At 32.8% G+C, this 21,165-nt stretch overlaps 1 protein-coding gene across 1 annotated transcript; it reads left to right on the top strand.

Annotated features, from left to right (window-relative positions):
• Positions 1-76: 76 nt before the first annotated feature.
• On the top strand, positions 77-20,807 carry LOC102800974 (trafficking protein particle complex subunit 14-like). Its single transcript, XM_078011689.2, has 10 exons — positions 77-457; positions 1,105-1,327; positions 9,975-10,061; positions 11,176-11,296; positions 14,645-14,792; positions 15,501-15,661; positions 16,491-16,585; positions 17,882-18,021; positions 18,930-19,174; positions 19,561-20,807. The coding sequence occupies exons 1-10, from the start codon at positions 92-94 to the stop codon at positions 19,718-19,720; spliced, it is 1,746 nt and encodes a 581-aa protein (XP_077867815.1). The 5' UTR covers positions 77-91; the 3' UTR covers positions 19,721-20,807.
• The last annotated feature ends 358 nt before the right edge of the window (positions 20,808-21,165 follow it).

Raw genomic sequence — 21,165 nt, 5'->3', positions numbered from 1 at the left:
CTTTTTTTTTCAGTTTTCCGTTAACCAATCAAGAGCATCGTAGCATTGACTCAACACAACTTTTGGACGCAGTCGCAGATGAAAGGTCAATATGGCGGAAGATGGGTCTATGAACTGCAACTTTTTCTTGTATTTCCCTTCTTCCAAACCCGATAAGTGGACTGATTTCCGAAACATTGTGCCAAGAACATACGCATATCACGGCGAAACTGTGCGCTTTCTCTTAGTTTCGCAATACGATGGAAACTCGGACAATCAACAATGTTTACAGTCGTGGCACGATCGGATGCAAACGCTATGCATGTCTGCAAACGCAGGTTTTTACCACGAAGTTGGTAATATTGTTACAAACACAAACATCGATGCACTAGCCATTTCAGGGAAAGACGAGCATGGCTTCAAGAAATGTGAACCACTATCGGAATACTGCAAAACCAGTGAAATCTCGGCAAACGAGGTGAGCATGATTATTTTTATGTTTTTTTTGGGGGGGGTGTGGTCAGAATGATGAGCTTTCTGTGAAAATATTAATTATTAAGCATTAATATCATTAAAAATTTATATCTGATATGATGCATTGCATACACATAACAGTTTAACATGAAAGCAAATATACATATACTAGTAGTAAGAATGTTTTGAATGGACTGAATTCATGTTTGTATTGAATAAGAATATAATATTTTTGTATTAAATATTGAAACAGTAAAAAGTAAAGTAGTATTAAGTAAAAATTAATTAACACCTAAATTTGAAGTACTTGTAGTTTTGCTCTTAAGATAAAACATTAATACCAGTACCCTGGTATAAAAATAATAATAAATATGTATAATATATTTTTCTTAAAAAAGAAGCACTATCACTTAGTTGAAGAGAGCAAATTACGAACATTAAATAAAATTATAAATTATAAAAATGAATTCTTTGAAGGCACATATTGTGAGCCATTTTTGACTGTTTTGTTAATGTTATTTTTTTAATTTTTTTTTTGCTTATTTATCTACACTTACTCCCCGAAGAGAGTGGCAATGGTTACAGATAATAGTAAAAAATATAAAGTGATAATTTTGAAATATATTTTTGTTTCTGTTTTCATTTATTTAGCTTGCAAAACCAATCATGATTGGAGGAGATACAATAATTTTTCCCCTATCTGTGACGTTAGATAGGCTGCCAGTTAAGATGAACAGTGTGGATATATCAGTCTCACTGTGGACTCCGGAATACAATGATAAAGCACTTAAGTTGCATGGTTATTTAAAGTTATTTGTGGAGTCCGATCCTATGGCCATCCTCAAAGCAGCAAGCTCAGGGATCCAGTGCAATGGTAGGTGGTTTTTATAGATAGTAAAACATGATCAGATACATGACATTTACATGGCTAGCAACAGATGTTTCCCCATTCAACAGCTGTGGAATTGTCCTAAAATTGTGTAGCATTCTGAATACTGACTACCTAGTATACAAACGATAGTGTTTTATAAAAAGATAGTGGGAAAAAACTCCATCATATGGTGAATATTGATACAATGTATTTATATGTCGAAAATGAACCTTTACTTTTGTGGTATAGTGATATTCATGGCAAATTCCAACAAGAATTGTATTTATATTTCCACTCACAATGTTAGTATTAAAATAATCTGTTTTATAGTATATAGCAGTATCAAGTTAAAATTGTTGTACCATTTGTTTATTATAAATGTATACTGTAAAACATGTTGAAAAAGCGACATGCAATTTTAGCGAATTGTGGTAAAATGACGTAATAGCGAAATATGGATTTAGCAAATCTCTCTTGTCATTGTTGATTTCCTGTTTTCACAATACTTATCTGTCGCCTCCATAAAAACAAAGCAATACTGTCAAGTGTAATTTGATTCTGTTCACATCATAAAAAAATGATTTAACAGGGATCTGAAAAAGCGAGTATCGTTGCTGCATTACATCCAGAATATTGACCTTTTATATTTGGACTCAGAAATTACTAAGTACTACTAACTTTTATCATGTCAGTACGTTTTTTTTTGTGTTGTTTACAATGTGTGTGTAGAGCAAAAAGACGTTGTTTGGCGGCCATTTCAAATTATAATAAAGTCATTAGCAACCTCTTGAATTAGCGAACCAGTTCTCTCGCTAAATTCGCTAAAAAGACATGACAAGAATGACAAGAATAACTGTTTTGTGTCTTGTCACATTAAAAGTACAAAACCGTCTCCAATGCAATCTCTTTGCAAAATCTACATAGAAAAAGCAGTATTATTTGGCAGAAATCCACAATTTATTCTTTATGTCAAATGTGTTTATCTCTATTAGAGCAATTATGTATAACATAGCAGTATCTGTTACTGATAGTGTCTGAGTGTACAATTTAAGTCAGTAATTTATTGTCTCTCCACACTAGTATACTAGGCAACAAAAAATGAATTATTTCCAGTCTGTCAGTGCATGTGTTAATTGAAAAAGAGTCATTCACAATTATTTTTCTGCCTATATACTGTAAAAATAGAAAAATAAATGTTTTGGAACATCTCAGTACCAGAGAATTGTTTGTTGATACATGTACCCTTAGTTAAATATTAATTAATTTAATGTGGTTTGAATCCACCTTTGACAAATAACATCAGGTGGCTCTCATTTGAATTGAATATATAAAGTGACTTGTTGCATGCAAGGATTTCAGGGGATGTGGCTGACATCTTTTTCATTATCATTAATAATTACGGTAATTACAATAGGTGACTTTTATCAATTGAATTCATTATGTGGTTCACTACTTGCTAATATTGTACCGGTAGTAGCCGTAAAATCACATCTGTTGCATTGTACCACTTTAACAGAAACCACGGCTTCTAATACAAATTTTACAGAAGTACTGAAAAGTTTAAAAAAATGTTGAGTTCTGCTAAAATGATTTTATTGTCCATACATGTGTTTAGCTGTTGTTTTGTTGTCCCTTACATTTTCAAATAATTATGTAAAAGCCCTATTAAAAGTTAAGCATTACCAAATAACAGTCTGAGTTTAAGTTTCCTTACTGACAAAGTTTTACTCAGAGATTTTTCTTGTACCTTTATTTTGGGGGTATTGAAACTATTATATAAAATATTTAATTGGCTGTCAGCCAAAATCAAATGCATGTCAATATCATGTATGAAATGATGTTTAGTATATGTAAAGTTTGATTGCAATCATTCATGGTACATGTATGTCAGCAATATGTTTCTGTTTATGACTGGAATGTCTACTAGTCTGCTACAACTAGCTCCTACATTGTACTACCTTAGTATTTCTTTTTAATATTTTTATTGCTTTCCATCATGGATTATATTGATTTTAACATTGTCTGCTGACTGCTTTTTTGCCCACTGATTTTGGTATGTCTTTGGAGGATTTCAGCAGAAAATTTGTTGAATAAGGTACTAGTCCATGAAATTTTACTTTTTTTTTCTGTACTCCCAGTTCATGATCATTTGTTGTAACTCGATCATGGCACACAGATACACGTTCTTGTCAGACATGCCATTTATAAATATGCCTTGCTTCATTCAGTCCTCTAATGTCTGTATCAGCGACCCAACCATGACCCAGTCTAATTGATATCTTGGTGCAAATGATCTGTTCATGGTGTCACTGTTAATAAATGCACTGTCCATGTCATGGTGTATGTGGTGTTGATTGCAACAAATGAAGTCTTTCTGCTGCTCTCAATACATTTGTTATACATGTATGCAAGTGACTAATGCAAACCTACATACAGTGACGTGAAGGTATGAATCCTAAATGTAAACAAAAAGCGATAAACATATCCTTCTGTGATGTCAAACAGATATCACGGTGTAACCCAAAAAGTAGGGGCATGGTCACACATGTGAATTGAATTGCGACAGAAACATAAACAAATTTTGAGTTTCCAACTCAGAGAAACTGTCTCACATGTTAAATTAAATTTATTAGGTGTCACTTTCACAGTGTTAATAGAGAAACATTTATGTTTGTTTTCTAAATCTAACCAGCTACTCACAAAATTTGTACATTATATTTATAGTAGTAGAGTCAAATTTCCAGAGCATTGTTTGCTCACAGTAAAGGTGTGATAACCAAATAGCGCAAAGGTAAAATAAGTCAAACTTAAAGTAGGATTGAATACAGGGGTCAAAATGTGAGAGAGCAAATGTTGTTCCCATGAAACATACATGGGAACATAAATTACAGGAGATAACTAAAACTGGTGATGCTGATGACAATACTCTGCTTAAGTCAAAATTAAAAGAAATCTATGTTGAAAAAGTTTGGCTACCAACAGTCCAAACAACCCAAAACAATAAATTACATACATACACTCAGTTCAAACCTACATATAAATTTGAACCATATTTGAATCAAGTAAAAAATGCACAACATAGAACCAGCTTCACCAAATTTAAGATATCTGCACATACCCTACCAATTGAAAAACTTTGATATCAAGGGATACCTCCAGAGGAAAGAAAGTGCCAACTTTGTAACAATGGGGCTATTGGCAATGAAATCCATGCACTTTTAGACTGTAACCATACTGGAATAACAAATGCACGTACTGAATTTCTGAATGTAGTTAGCATTTATAATGAAAGTATCCTTAAACTATCAAAACAACAAATGTTTACCGAAATTTTAAGTTCGAGAGATGGGTTCATTGCCAATAGTGCTAGCAAATTTATTGACAGCATATTATTTTACTATAAGTAATTTTACTTAGACTTTAGTTATTTATGTATTTTCTTTTTTCTCGTGTGTGTACTTGTGTTTTATTATATTTAATGTCTTTTGACCACAGATAATGTAACAAAATATATTATTTAGGCGTCAAATAAAATATATACTATAATATACTACATGCTGAACCAAAAATCGAAATTTATCCAGCCTAGGACAGGTACATGTACAACATTGATTGGAACAGTTGGAGAACCATGCATGTGCAACATGGTATAGTTTATAATGTCATTTGTAAAAAAAAATCTATATTTAGACTATCGGTAACTCATACTTTCAAAATGCAATGCATTGAATGATAGCTATGTTATATTCTTGAGATAACAGGAGCTGACTTGCATGTAAATTGGGACATACATGTACCAGATGTTACCCTCCCATTGTGTTAAACATCCAGAACAATATATATACTCACATGTGTACAGCCGATGAGAAGGTCAGAATAAAGTTGTCCGTAGCAAGAGTATTAAGCAGAGTTGGGATATTTCTTGTATCATATAGTTACAACAGTAATTATGATGCCATCAGATTTGTGTTTATGACTCACTCATATAAAGCAGTGGAATTTAAAGTGGTAGATACCAGTACCACGTTGGTCATGTGTTGACATGCCATCATCACTATGCAAAATCAAATGTTTGTTTTTTCAATCAATTATTGTATCTGATGATATAAATGTGTGTTCCACCATTTATAATACACCATATCGAAAGTATACTATATATCAGTCTTATTATTGCTCTAAAGTTTTGTTATGTTTCATGTCGGTAATTTTTTGTTTTCTAGGTATTTATTTTCAATTGTGAAATAAAATCTAGCAAAATTTGCATCTGATTTCCAGTTCATTTTTTTGATACATTAGAAGTTCACATGTATACAAATCTTACACATTGATCTACATTATTATATCATTGAACATGGTGATGTAAATAGTGTTCTGAATCCCATGTTTGCATTAGTACATGTATTCCCCCAAATCAGAAAGATGTTTGTTTGCCAAATTTTGTTTCAAAAACTTGAACAACTGAAATAATGAGATGTTGATGTGGCTGTATGATCACTGGTTAACTTTGGCATCGCTGGTCAAGTATTAAATTTGAATAGCAAACAGTGAAATGTACTTGAAAATGTTTCCACTTGACCTACATTTACTTGCTGTCTCTTCTCTCATACTGTATGTCTTTGTATACATGTATATCATCTTTTGTCATTATCAAATACAATTTAATTGTCATAAGTTTCAGTCAATTCAATAATCTTTTGTACTTGTGGAAGTATTGAACAGAAAATAGAATAACACAATTCTCACAGAATATGATTCATTATAAAGTACCGTTTATATATTGAACCTCTTGTTTGCTTTAGATTTAAATTGGTGTTTGATTGTTTTCTAGGGTGGGAGTTGTTACATTCAATTAGGTGATCTATTAATATTATTTGTACCAAAATATTCCTATTTTAATTCAAGAAAATATTGCAATAATCCTGGTCATGTGTATTGTACTACCAGGGTAATTCATTTAGTACTACCGTTAATTTATTTTGCCCTGCTCCTACACACTAAAATACATAATTGTATAAAAGCTCCCTTAAATCTAACTTGAATTTATGACAATGTTGTGTTCCTGGAGAAAAGGTTATGAGGTCAGAAAAGGTTTTATAAGAATACAGGTATATGAATTGTCAAAATACCTGCTATTGTAAAGGGGGTAATTATTCACTGGGTTTTAATTTACCCGTAGCTTATTTCGCTGACTGGAAAATGCGCTAAATTAAAACCCAGTGAATATGCAAAATTTAGCATGGAACATATTATCTAAATGATAAAACAGTGAATTTAAAACCCACTGAATATGCCTGAAATGGTAAATCAGTTTAATTTTAACCCAGTGAAAATTAGTCATTTTACAGTACTACATTTATATGTACAATGTACATGTATATGCACCACTCATATTGAGACAGTCAATTTACCATGAGTACTGTAAACAAGAGATACTCGCATATCAAATGATATTCTTAGCTAATCTCTGAATTATTAAGATGTAAAGGGTTGAAGGATAATCCAAATAAAATAATGGCAAGCAGCATTAAGGGTGTTAAAATCAGGGTATCATTGTTTTGCCATAGAGGGCAGTCTTTCACCCACCTGTCTACAGTTACAGCACTGTTCATTTCATACACTGTTGAGTACACAAGGCATTTACATATTATATAATCATGGTTTATTAATATTATTCTACACATGTCAGTGCATGCATCATGTGACTTGCATGGGCTTGTTTTATACATGGTCTACAGTTTGTGGATAATATAAAATAACATGCCTTACCCCCAGATCAAAAATAACTTTCTTATGGTGATTATTTTGTCTTGTATTGTAAGATTTAAAGTTTGCTATGACAATTTCCCGGTGGATTGTTTTTGTCTTTCTTATTCTTGTTTACACATGGCAATTGTATTAGATCAGCCATAAGACAGACTACAATTAATTATATAGACATTATAAGTTTTGTTTAATTACACAGCACTGTAAAATTAGTATTAATTTCAGATATACTATAATGTGTGTTAAATTATAAAAAAAAGTGAAAAAATATATAAAAAACAAAATTGTGTATGAAATTTACGTGTAATAAAATTATCGTTGTGAGTAGGAGCATGTATGTGATTGGGGTTCAAATTAACTAAATATCATGAATTGTAATGCATATTGACATATACATGTATAGCATGACTCATCAAACGGTGTCAATAATGTGAAATTCATACTCTCTGCTCACTTTTTTAATAAAGGCGCATGACCTCCAGTTTTTTTCATTTATTTCATATTTTTGTAATCTGATTTAATCTGTAGTACCAAATGCATACGTACAATGTCAGGCAGAATGTAAAGTCATTTAGAGAGATGGAAATTACTTATGCCTGTTGCCACGTATTTAGTGCCAGGAAGGTCATGATGGCTCAGTGATATGTGGATTGAAAGATACATGTATGAAAAAAAAAATGCATCAAACACATGATTAAAAGTTATTCAGTAGAACTTCTTTGACATCATTGCATTCTTTGCTTTCTGGATAGTAAACTTCACAAAAACATGCAACTACACCATTTAGCCTAACTGTGCTTGATCCCTTACGAGAACAAAATGTAGTTTTAATTAACAACGGTGATATAGTAAAGATAATGTAAGTTTGGTGTCTGTTAATTCATAGACAGTATACTGACCATTCAAATTCAAATTGTGTTTAATAATTTAACACATGTTGTTCAAGCACAGAATGTTTACTGGAATTTTAATAAAGGTTTTGGATATATAGCCATTAATCTTTGTCTTTTTGCCTTGAACTTGTTATGATAATCTATAATCTTTATTAGCTCCGCTGTCGACAGAGCTGAGCTTATCATATGAGTGATTGTCCGTCGTCCGTGTCAATGTGTTACTTTTTCGACTTCTTCTTGAAAACTATAAGCCTGAATGCTTTGATAATTGATGTATATGTACCTTGGGTAGACCTCTCTCAGATTTGTTCATTTCATGATGATATCTTCAATTCTCTAATTTTGGTGAATATTTTTGTCATTTTTGGTAAAAAGTGATATTTTCAACTTCTTGTTAAAAACCGCAAGTGCAATTACTTTGATATCACATATATAGGTACTACATGTGGACCTCTCTCAGATTTGTTCATTTTGTAATGATATCTTTAATTCTCTAATTTTGATGAATACTTTTGTAATTTTTGGTAAAAAGTGATATTTTCGACTTTTTGTTGAAAACCGCAAGTCTGATTATTTTGATACTATACATATTGTTCATTTTCTAATGATATCTTTGTTCTTTAATTGAAATGTGCATTGATAACAGCGGAGCTATCTCAGCCGAGAGGCTGCTTGTTAGAATATGTTATGACCTTGTTTTGTGAACCACCTTCTGCATTTGCCTCTTATATCTGAAAGTGATGTCAGGCAAGGTTTATTTTGGTAAACAAAATATTATAATATTCTGATCAATACATCCAATTGACTCAAATATTTACAAATATACTAGTACATGTATTGTAATAAGAATGACATTTCAGATGCAGTAAATAGCACCAGTGTCTTTGTTACATGTATCAATGGAATGTATTATGATTTTTTTCTTTATTGGCCATAAACTTGAACTTACAAGTAATAAATTATTCACCTTTTTTTTTTCAATCACACATGGTGTATTTACTGCGGCTAAACAATAAACCTACTTAACAATGAAAACATGCGTCACCTGGGGCATGTATATTTAATCCTATTTCTATGGACCATAAGAGATGAACTCACAATAGGGGAATGCACATTGATATGGAGTGTTTTCACAGCAGGGACTGTGATAAAATATTTAAGCACAGTAGCTGCATTTACAATCCAGTCAGATGCACATACGTGTGTGTGTTGCTGATCCTATTGCAAATCTGTCTGTCACTCAGTGAGAAGGTATTTTGAATTTGTGTTGTTTCATAGATTTACCTCAATATTTGCGAGTATATACAGAGTGCAGACCATTTTATAGTGATTTATGCAAGGTACGCCTGCCCTGCTTATATATATAGACAATATATTCTTTGTTCATGTACAGTTAGTCTGCATCACTATGTTATAATCGGCCAGCCAAGTCTAACCATTCATTCATTGTTTGTACCTCTTTCAGAAATGCCACTCAACCTCTTTACCCTGCTTTAATGGTCGATTTCACTCAATAGCACTATCCTAACATTCATGCGTTCTTGCCTCTGCTCTTTTATTGGTCAACAATGCAGTTTGTTTTTTGCAATTCTGGTTAAACTATCAGTCGTGCTGTTACGCTGACTGTCCATTCTATCAGTTTGCTTATATCAATCTCTCTGCAGTGTGATTCGTCACTGTACCCGTACATGATAGCCGAGGTCGTGACTGTCATACCAGCTGATCATTACACACATATTTATAGATCATCGGTACCCAGTACTTATGATTTAAGGTGAATCCTATCTCGTTTGAGAAGTTAATTGTCCATGCTTAGATTGCATTCCACTGTCAGCTGAGCGGCAGCATCTGCCTCATGGCGTACTCTGTGCCCGACGTTTTCTGCACATATACAACATGTGCTAGTATGTTGTTGTAGTTGTTCGTATCATTTTAAATAGATTGTCCCATGATTTCAATCAATATTATTCTGAAATTTTGTTTTTCATCAACAGTGAATGCCACAATGAGTCTTTTGTCGCCGCCATGTGTGGGGTGTAGGCATATATCAGTGGCGGGAAAGCAATATGTTCTTGTCAAAGGTACGTAACTGCTTCAACTCTTTAAGTGCTAAAACCATCTTTTGTCTTCTTTATCTTGCACAATTTTTTTTTCATTTTTTTTTTCCAAATTATATCTAACCCTGTTGCCAGTGGGACATTATTTTTTATTTTAGTCAGCAATTAGCATCTAGAAATTACATATGAATTCATAGAATGTATATATTATTCTACTTATGTTTTGATGGGAACAAAATCCTGGTGCTTGATGGGATAACACTTTATGTTTCCCATGCTAATATACATATCATCAAAATACCTTTTTTTAATGAAAATGTACATATTGTGAAAAACTAGTAGATATTCAAAAAGGATCCAAAATATTCATAGCACTGGGTAAAGTTCAAGAGCCATTTTCACCAGAAACATTTTACTTTTGAATTAGAGGTGTTCTGAGATATCAGAATTACAAAAATACCCTTTGAGTACGATACCTGAAAATTGGCATAGACCAGGGTTACAATATATCTCTCAATTACAGTCTTGAAATATATTCCCAAAGTTATTAAATATCATTTCTAAAACTATTAGTTTGTGTCATAAACTGTATACATTACAAAATAGTTACTGGTACTGAAAGTGCAGACCCCCATTATAGATGATATTGTGCACCCATGTTCAGGCATGGTAGATTAACAAAGTAAAGTAAATATTGTCGTAAATAAGTAGTTTTATATAAAATTACTCAAATAAATGTCTTTCCCTTAAGTCTTGTTGTTCTAAAGAAAATTGTACAGCAATAAAACCTGTACAGCACAACACTTCTGCATGTTTGCTGTACTTTGCGTTTTATTCCCATTACTGTAAGAAGAGGAACATTACTGAATTAAATAACCGTATCTTTATCTTTAATGCACATTTGTGTAATTCTGTCTTTCTTTTGAATAACATAATATAGGTATACGGTACCATTGATATTATGAAAACCGTGAAATTAAAACTTTGTTTTGCTTTTATACATTGTATAATGCCTAACAAGATCATTTTTCTTATCTTTATGAAATCTAACATGCTTTCTAACGAACATGCTTTAATCTTTCTATAAAGCTGCAACTTTCTTACAAATTTCCTTGTCTTCCTTGTTTTCTGTTCACAGTATCTAACGACTTTAAAGATGTGCTAGTTCTTCATAATTTAAAAGTTCTGCCAAACAGTAACGATAATTTCTTACCTCCTAGTCCAGATGGTGCTCACAAAAATAACTTTATCAATAAGGAGTAAGTACAAAGTTATCCTCCTAAATTGTTTCACTTCTTCTTCTCAATACTCATTAAAGTTGCACTTGATGTTATAGATTTAATGTTATGTAACATATTTGATTCTGTAGTATGAATTCAAAAACATGTTTAGGAAATTATTAGTCCCCGTTCGGACGCAGTTGGAAAACGGGGACTTATGTTTTGACCTCTGTGTGTCCGTGTGTGCGTACGAACCTGTATCTTAAAAATGCCTGGACCAATCACAATCAAACTTCACACATACATCATACATGATATTATACTTATGCACATCAATATGTTTCATGATCTAATTCAAGATGGCCGAATGGCGGCCATTTTTGTGCTAAAAATCATCAAAATCAAGCATTTCCTGGCTATTCACAGATGGATTTTGTTCAAACCTTGTATATACGTTGAACATTATAGGACCTTGATGAAAATCATTTTGTTTTACGATCTGATTCAAGATGGCTGAATGGCGGCCATTTTTGTACTAAAAAATCATAAAAATCCAGCATTTCTCGGCTGTTTACAGATGGACTTTGTTCAAACTTTGTATATACATTAGATATTATGGGACCTTGATACAAATAATTTTGTTTTTTCAGATAAGATTCAAAATGGCCGACTGGCGGCCATTTTGTTTTAATGAATGTGGTTCTCGTGCCATATCTCTGACTTGCTTTCACTGATTATGTTCAAATTTTCAAATATTCATTATACATCATGTCATAGATAGACAGATATATTGGTTTGATGATCCTATTCAAGATGGCCAAATGGTGACCATTTTTGTGCTACAAAAATCATCAAATATCAAGCATTTCTGGCATTAATGGATGGATTTCGTTCAAACTTGGTACATATATTAGACATTACAGGTTCCTAATGCACATCATTTATTTTTCAGATTGGATTCACAATGGCTGTCTGGCGGCCATTTTGTTTTAATGAATGGGCTTCTAGACACATATCTCAGACTTGTTTTGACTGATTATATTCAAATTTTAAATATTCATTATACATCATGTCGTAGATAAACAGATATATTGGTTTGACGGTCCTATTCAAAATGGCCGAATGGTGGTCATTTTTGTGCTAAAAAATCATCAAATATCAAGCATTTCTGGCATTTATGGATGGATTTCGTTCAAACTTGGTACATACATTAGACATTACGGGTTCCTGATGCACTTCATTTTATTTTTCAGATTGAATTCAAAATGGCTGACTGGCGGCCATTTTGTTTTAATGATTGGGCTTCTTGAGCCATATCTCCTAAATGCTTTGATATTCGTTTTACATCATGTTATATATATATATATATACATGTATTCAAAATGGCTGATTTAAATGCTGTTCCAGAGCAATATCTCTCAATATGGACAAGTACTTGTTTGACGATCAGATACAAATGTCAATCATTTTAATGTTAAAAAATCATATTCCTGACATGGTTATATTCCAGCTATATTACTATAAACAAAACTATATATCTTAAATTTGGTAACTGTGCCATGCATGGCTTGTTCTAAACTAAAGATGTGTTAGGGTTCCAGAGTTAAGTTTGAGAAGTTTTTGTTAACTATGAAACTTTGGGAGACCTTTTGGTAGGATTTTGGTGGGCAAAAATGTTTTTTTTTTTTTTTTTTTTTTTTTGAAAAGGTAGATGTTCACCTGGTTTTAATCAAGTTGTTGTTGATGGTTACCAACCCTAATTCATCTAGTATAGCTCAATTAGAAAATACAAGTAATATTATTATATATCTATACATACAAAAACCTAGCAATGTTACGAGTTAATAAAAGCTTGAACCGATACATATGATACAATGTATATTAGAAAATATTTGGTAATAGTTGTCATTATTCAGTAATAGCTAGATATTTTGATCTATGCATTAAATATCTAAGCTATCAATAAAGAACCATTGCTCAAGTCATCTAGCAATATTGAATATTTATCTACTAATGTGTTATTTGTAAACTATACATACATATATGTGCCATGACGTACAGTAATTCAATTTCCTAACTTCAGATATTATATTTTAACTTCTCTATATTCAATTACTATACTCTCTGCTGACCTTAGCTGAGTTGAATATTGAGGAGTTTATTTTATTTGCTATTTTTTTTAGCTTGAAATATTTACTATTTATGTGTATGTATTTATAGAAAATAATAAATAGTTGCATATATTGGTCTAGACCACTGGAGAAAATTCAGTTTATTCCTTGCCTCTATAAGTCAGAATTATTTTAAAATAAAAAAACAGAATCTTATCATTGAAACTTGTCTTTATCAGCATGATATGATAAGCCAATGTTTATACCTTAATATATGTACATTGTTATGTTTCACCCAAGTTCTCAAATGCAAAACGCAGTATAACCAATACTATTGACTCCACTCAGTGTGCTATATTTCCTGACTGTTTATGCAAAATTGTGACTATTCACTGCAGATTACCTTGTTTTGGGATTATTTTTTTTATTTCTCCCTTTTTATAACTAGATTAAATCAACAAATCAAACCGGGGGGGGGGGGGGTTAAAACTGGATAAAGTTTCTTGTATAAACTCTTTAAATGCCAAAGTAAACTTTCGTAGCTTTTACCAAATTTATGGATGCAATTTGCATAATTAATGACATCATTCAACAAGTGTACATGTACTTTCTACACACATACATTTGTACACACCAGTCTATACATATAACGGTATATTTTTTGCAGAACATTGATCTATTGTTTTCTATTGCCATTTGGAAATGGATTATGTATGTTTGTTTAGCTGAGATTTAGCATTTTCTGATAATTCTGACCACCATGAATTATTACGAAAATTAAAATTAAAAGTCTGCACCACCTTAACAGATTTGTCACATTATTTTACACAGTTTCTTGTCAATGCGAATGGCAAGAAGTTGAGTTTAATCCACAGTAAAAATACCTCTCATTTTGTTCAAAGTGTCACTGTTTGTCTTGCATCAGTGATCTACTATCTCTCCTAAGTTTTGTCAAAAATAAAAAATTAAAAAAAAACCATTCCACCCAACCTCATTTTCAAATGATACGAGAAGCAGAATTATTTTTTTTTTTTTTTAAGCCTTAATTGATCACTACACTGTATACATGTAGCACTGATTTGTAAAATGGTGATACTACAATGTATGTGTATGCACTACAGGTACACACAGTACAACATTGACAGTTACAGTCTGAGGACATATTGAGATACTCTTTACTCTGTGTTATTATAGAACATATGGTGACCACGGTAATAACTAAATCCGTTCATTTCACCGACCGTGTCAATATTATTCATTTCACTTCTTCTGTCAGGAGAGTGTCGAAATATTTAGATGTCAACTCAATTTCCATGGTAACATCCAGGAGCTGTCAGCTGCCAATCACATTGAAGCCCTTGGAAAAACATTGTGTTGTATTTCGTGTTCATATTAGGAATTATGCAAATCATGAAAATACAGAGGTGAGTTATAGATTCAGAACAATACACAAGAGTTTTGATGTGCACATATTTAAAAAAAAAACACAAAAAAACAATGTCTTGTTGATATAGCAATGTGCTGCAATACTGCTGTAACTGATGTACATTTTAGATTTCTAGTGTTTTCATTGTGAAATGCTGTAGACATATATCAAATAAAAACAAATTATTGCTTTGAACACAAAATTGGCACAGCTGTCGCTAGCTTGGGGAGGTGTTTGTCGAGAAAAAACTGGATTATAGGAATGTTTGGGTCACCAGCTGACCTGGCTAGTAAATCAAGGACACTGTGTATGCATCATTTGTTAGTTCGTCAACACCTGCCACTAATGCATGCCTTGGTGGTTTAACACATTATATGATGATGCAAATTTTTCCCATTCAATTTGTGGAGGCTTTCACGCAATGTGTCAAATCTTTGCTATATGCAGCATGGTGCAATGGACCGACGTTGTAACACATCAACCACTGACACCAATTATTATTCAATCATTTTGGCTATTTGTGGAGGCTTTCAGCACGCTATACATTGCTATAACGTACAATGACAACATTATGATGTTCAACTGAGTGTATGAGGTCACCATATTCCTTTCATCTCACATACGACGCAATACCACACGTTGAACTCGCTCTCCACGACGACTTTCACGTCAACGTTAATTAGTAAGCATTTTCTGTTCATCACAGAGTTTTGAAGTACCATTATTATTGGCATTATCATGGAGTACATCATCACAGTTAAACAGTGAAGTCATTATCACTCATTACAAATTACCTAGAATTAAAATAAATCTACCATCCCTTGTCATGTCAGCCTCATGTGATTCACCAATCACCGTAGGAAAAAGGTATGTAACATATCAACACTAGTTGTTATCTATAGACAGGTTTTCATAATCATCTCCATGTGAAATGTCAGTCATTGAATATTCACTTGTCTATACTGTATGTCATCTGTCCTGCTGCCATCTGTCCTGCTGTCATATAAGGTGAAAGTTCATACAGGTACCTGTCCTGCTGTCATATAATGTGAAAATTCATACAGGTACCTGTCCTGCTGTCATATAAGGTGAAAGTTCATACAGGTACCTGTCCTGCTGTCATATAAGGTGAAAGTTCATACAGGTACCTGTCCTGCTGTCATATAAGGTGAAAGTTCATACAGGTACCTGTCCTGCTGTCATATAAGGTGAAAGTTCATACACATACCTGTCTTGCTGTCATATAAGGTGAAAGTTCATACAGGTACCTGTCCTGTTGTCATATAAGGTGAAAGTTCATACAGGTACCTGTCCTGCTGTCATATAAGGTGAAAGTTCATACACATACCTGTCTTGCTGTCATATAAGGTGAAAGTTCATACAGGTACCTGTCCTGCTGTCATATAAGGTGAAAGTTCATACAGGTACCTGTCCTGCTGTCATATAAGGTGAAAGTTCATACACATACCTGTCCTGCTGCCATATAAGGTGAAAGTTCATACAGACACCTGTCCTGCTGTCATATAAGGTGAAAGTTCATACAGGTACCTGTCCTGCTGTCATATAAGGTGAAAGTTCATACAGGTACCTGTCCTGCTGTCGTAGATCATTAGATAAGGTAAATGGTCAGACATTTATTTTGCATACAAACACGCCTTATATTAATCTATCCCAAATTTTTTATTTTCTGTTGCAGTTTTAATGTGACGTATACTGTCCTCAACAACTTGCAAGATTTTATCAGTGTTAAACTATTATGGAATCCTGATAATAAAGAAGAGAAAAAAGAAGGTAAAAAATGGATTCAACTCAAAGCTGTACTGTTAATGTGTGTCATTTTTTTCGGTTCATGCGATAATGCAGATATTCTTTAGCAGTATAGTATATTATGTTTAACCGTTAAATATTCACATGTGTTTGGTCGTCATTTCTGTGAAGGCCGACCTGCATCTCTATTCCAACCTTAATACAAACATCATATATCTGTTGATACATATGTTTTGTGATCATAATCAAGATTGCCAAATGGCGACAATTTTTTCAGAATGAAGCATTACTGTCATTCCGGAACTTGATCTGCGTTATGTATGAGATTTCCTTCAAACTTGGTACATACATTGGACATTATTTTGTACTTCAGATTAAACTCAAAATGGCCATCTGATGGCTATTTTGTTAGTGACTCCCTGTGATAAGCACCTCACCTTATATCTGTATGCAATTTGAAATTATTAACACCACCCACAATTTTTCAGTACAATGTGAGCATGTCTCCTGCAACACTGTACACCACTGGGAATACAAAAATTAATTTGGATTTGCATAGATCTTAATTATAATCAAATGAATATAGATATAGCCTTGTGTCGCACATTAGTAAGATCTAATATCTTGTGTTGATTTATGCAACACCATTTGGCTATAGAGACTTCAATTGTCATGTTTTTGGTTAAATTAAATATAGCTATACCGGTATTTATATATTTATCTTTCCTGTTCTACAGTTCATTCTGCATCTGTCTGTCCATGCTTGTAGTGTCCACAATTTTACATTAAAACACTTGAAGGCTATGTCATATTATGTTAATTTAGTTATTTGCAAAAATCACAAAATTTAAAAACGTGAACATTGGTGTTGCACAATAAAGTTCACTGCTTGCTGCTATCCTAATTATTTCACATTGAGTGCTGCACATACCCAGTCGGTGTACTAATAAAAGCTGGAATTTATTGAAAATGCAAAATATAATGCTTTGTACCTGCAAAATTACATCACATGCAAGATTGGAAAATTTAATGTTTTATGTGTCAGTTTATTATTATCTCGTTGATAGTTTTTCAAACCATCGCATACAATAATCTTTTTATATTTTCATGTTTTTTATATTATATATTAATATCAGTTTTTGCAAGGCAAATATTGAATTATGTATGTTCAATACAAAATTAAAAAGTAGGTCAGATAACAATTGTGGTAGGATTAATATTCAGATACACAGAGTATTATTTGCACTGCTCCAAAGCTGTTGACAATAACTACATACAGTTGTATAATAAATTACAATAATAAGTTGTGACTTATTTCAGATGTGAATACTAGCTGCATGGATGCCATTACAAATTCTGTGATATGTCATGAACCTTATTCGTCAACTGGTTACTGCCAAACGGGATCTACTCTTACTTTTAATGTTGGTTTTCAAGCTTTGAATCCTGGAGTATTTGAGGTAAGTTATTTATCTGATTTCATTGTACAATTTTCATGATGATTTTTTTTAATGTTTAAGTGAATCTGCATACTTTGGTCCAATGAGATTTTGTGAAGGTTCTTCCCTGATCATAAGCCCCTCTCCGAGTATAAGCCTATCCCTGATTATAGACCCATGGTGTTTTTACTGGGCATTTATGAAAATATGCGTGTAAAAAGTTGCATTAAAATTTTGCTTAGTACAGTTGTCTGGTCATTGGACATCATTTTACTTCTCGGAATAATCATGACCATTGAGACTATCATGAATGGGGTGTGAGCGAGTAAACTATCCTACGACATGACCTGTTGTCGACCCTGAAAGGTGTTTAAATACTTCCTCCAAACTTAGTTTACCATTCACAAATTGTGAATCACCAGTTTTTGAGGAAAAAAATTGCTGTTTTCTCATCAAAATCTGTGCTTAACAGATCGCATTTTAATATTTTGCACTGCAATAAAAAAATTACTTCGTCAACAATCTGAAAACTTTGTCATTTTGACACATCATTTTGATTGGTTAATGAAAGACTTGTTAGGTCAAAAGATGTTGTTTCAGGTCAAATCATGCTGAAAAGTGAAGTGAAGTAGTGTTTTATAAGCGTATATAATAGAAGTGCACAACTAAAGTGAATCATTGAAATATGACCGACCATAGTCACACTTGTCATTGCACGCCTGTCCACCTGTGTGTATCTGTATCTATTTTAAGGCTCTGTTTCCGTGCTTCACTTGTATGGGTTATGGGCCATATGCAGTATAGCTTACAATTCACTGCTATAACTTGAGTTAGTATCTATGTTGCTGGTTTTGTTGACTGGATAAGAATTGATACTTGCATGCATTTCTAGAGACTCAACAAAATAATGAATTGTTGTTATTTGACAGATTGGTCAGCATATGAAACTTAAACTACAATATACTGCACCTTTATCTACCAATGCATCGCCATTGATTGACAGTAAAATGCGAAGTCGTAAAGGGTTGCATCCAGATACAGCAACATATGGCAGTCCTTACCTTGAGAGGAAAATACCATATTCCAGTCATAGGTCGCATTCCATAAGTAATGATCCCTATCATACACAGTCAGCTGCTATGGTCAGAAGTCATTTTTACTCTCCAGGGATTAGGTGAGCAGTTATTTCACAATTTATTTTTGTGGATAGGTTAGAGCATGGTTTGTACGGTTAATTTCCAAATCTTGTACAGTTGCGTAAGCTGTACATGCTTAATCAGTTTGATTAAAATTTGATTGGCTTTAAAGATACGACCACTTGTTTATGGCCGCCACTGTACACCTTCCACTACATTTTACTAACTTCCTATTTAAATCCCTTTCAAGTCTCACTTGTTAGGCAAGCAATTGGAACTCATGTTACAGGCTGTTTTCCAGAATAACACAGCCTGATTATTAGTTACCATATTGACACAGTATCTCACAGACCTGTATGCCGGTAATGGGGTAGTCAGCGATTCATTCAACAGGATTTACTAATCACTAGTTATATTATTGCAGATCTTCAGGAAGTACTTACAGTCTACCTGCTAGATACGAGTCTCCAACTCCCTCACCGACTGACACACCAAACAAGAGGAACCCACTCGCAACAGGGCCAACTAAACTGTCTTTAGATAGAATCATCAAAAGAAGATGTCAAGTTTATGTCATGGCTTGAGATTGTTTAATACTTTTATACTAAGAAACGCTCTTAGTAGTAACAATGAGTGCCATTTCATGCAAGGTTTTTCTCTCTATTGCACATGCTTTCAGAACAGTAAGTTGATGTATATTTGTCAATAATCTTCTATTGCTTGTTGTACATTGAGTTGTAAATTATAAAGAAACATTGTACAAACTAACATTTTCAATTAAATATTAAGAGCACTTCCAGTTTGCTGAATATTTTAGTATATATTTGCATAATTATGTAAATTTCTATTTAGTGGTGTTCATTGTCATCACATGTACAATACAGTACTGCCTATCAGTACATCAGTTATGCCTTGATTCATTACTCTGTACAATATACGACTCCTCAAGATTTTATATACATAGATATATTATTTATTGAATATTATATTATTATTTATTATATATTTTATGAATTTGTGTGTTATTACACAATATTTGAAACTTGTAGACATTTTATTATTTATTGTAGTTCACAATTTGTATATTTAATTATGAAAAATTCAGTTTATTTGGTCACTTTATTTGATTTTTCAGTATCTGATTAATTTTAACTTCATTCATTTGTCTGCCCTAATGAATTCCATTAATGTCTTTTGTATATATGGTACATGTACTGATATCTTGAAACTAGCAACATTTGTTGTTGTGTTTTTTTGCTAATATATTTCTCAACTGATGCACTCCTTTGTATGCATGGGGCAGTTTTATTTGTAAGTGGGTTTGCTCGTACATACTTTCATGTACAACTTCAAGTTTTTATATCTTATATTCTTGGGAATATTTTTTAATATGGCTAAAATGCAGCTTTCAATTTACAGTTAGGTGATTACATAAAGAAAGCTTGTAAATTAAAATAATTGTGATGCTTTTAATTTGTAAATAGATGAATTGTTGAATATGTTATAGATAGAATTAATTTACAGAAAAAGAAAATTACATGCCTTACTTGTGACACTGTGTATAACCTTACTGCCATACTTGCCAATTAATGTGATAGAAGGTAACTTATAATGGGAACAGATTCTGATACTTATCAATTTTAAAGGAAATAAAAGTTTGTTGATAACGTTTCATTCTGGTTGATTGTTTGAGGTGTTTGTTTAACATCATGGGAGTTTGTGTTTGTCTGTGTATGCAGGTTCGCCTGGGGTCACCCATGAATGTGCCCCCCCCCCCTCCTTCCAAGGGGTGGCATTTGATCTACTAAGAAAACCATCCAGTTTTGAAATGGCTAACATTTATAGTGCTCTTCTTAAAACTACCAGGCCAATTACTTTGATACTTGGTATGTAGGTGCCTTGGGTGGACCTCTAAGATTTGTTCATTTTTGTGAATAATATTGGTAAAAAATGCAAACTGGGGTATTTTTTACCTAATTGTGTAGCATTATCTTACCATTGTGTTATTGTAGTGCAAGACATTGTAATG

The sequence above is a fragment of the Saccoglossus kowalevskii genome, chromosome 1 (genome assembly GCF_978046115.1).
Source record: "Saccoglossus kowalevskii chromosome 1, keSacKowa6.1, whole genome shotgun sequence".
Taxonomy (NCBI): Eukaryota; Metazoa; Hemichordata; class Enteropneusta; family Harrimaniidae; genus Saccoglossus; species Saccoglossus kowalevskii.
This window is presented reverse-complemented; position numbering and strand designations above follow the sequence as displayed.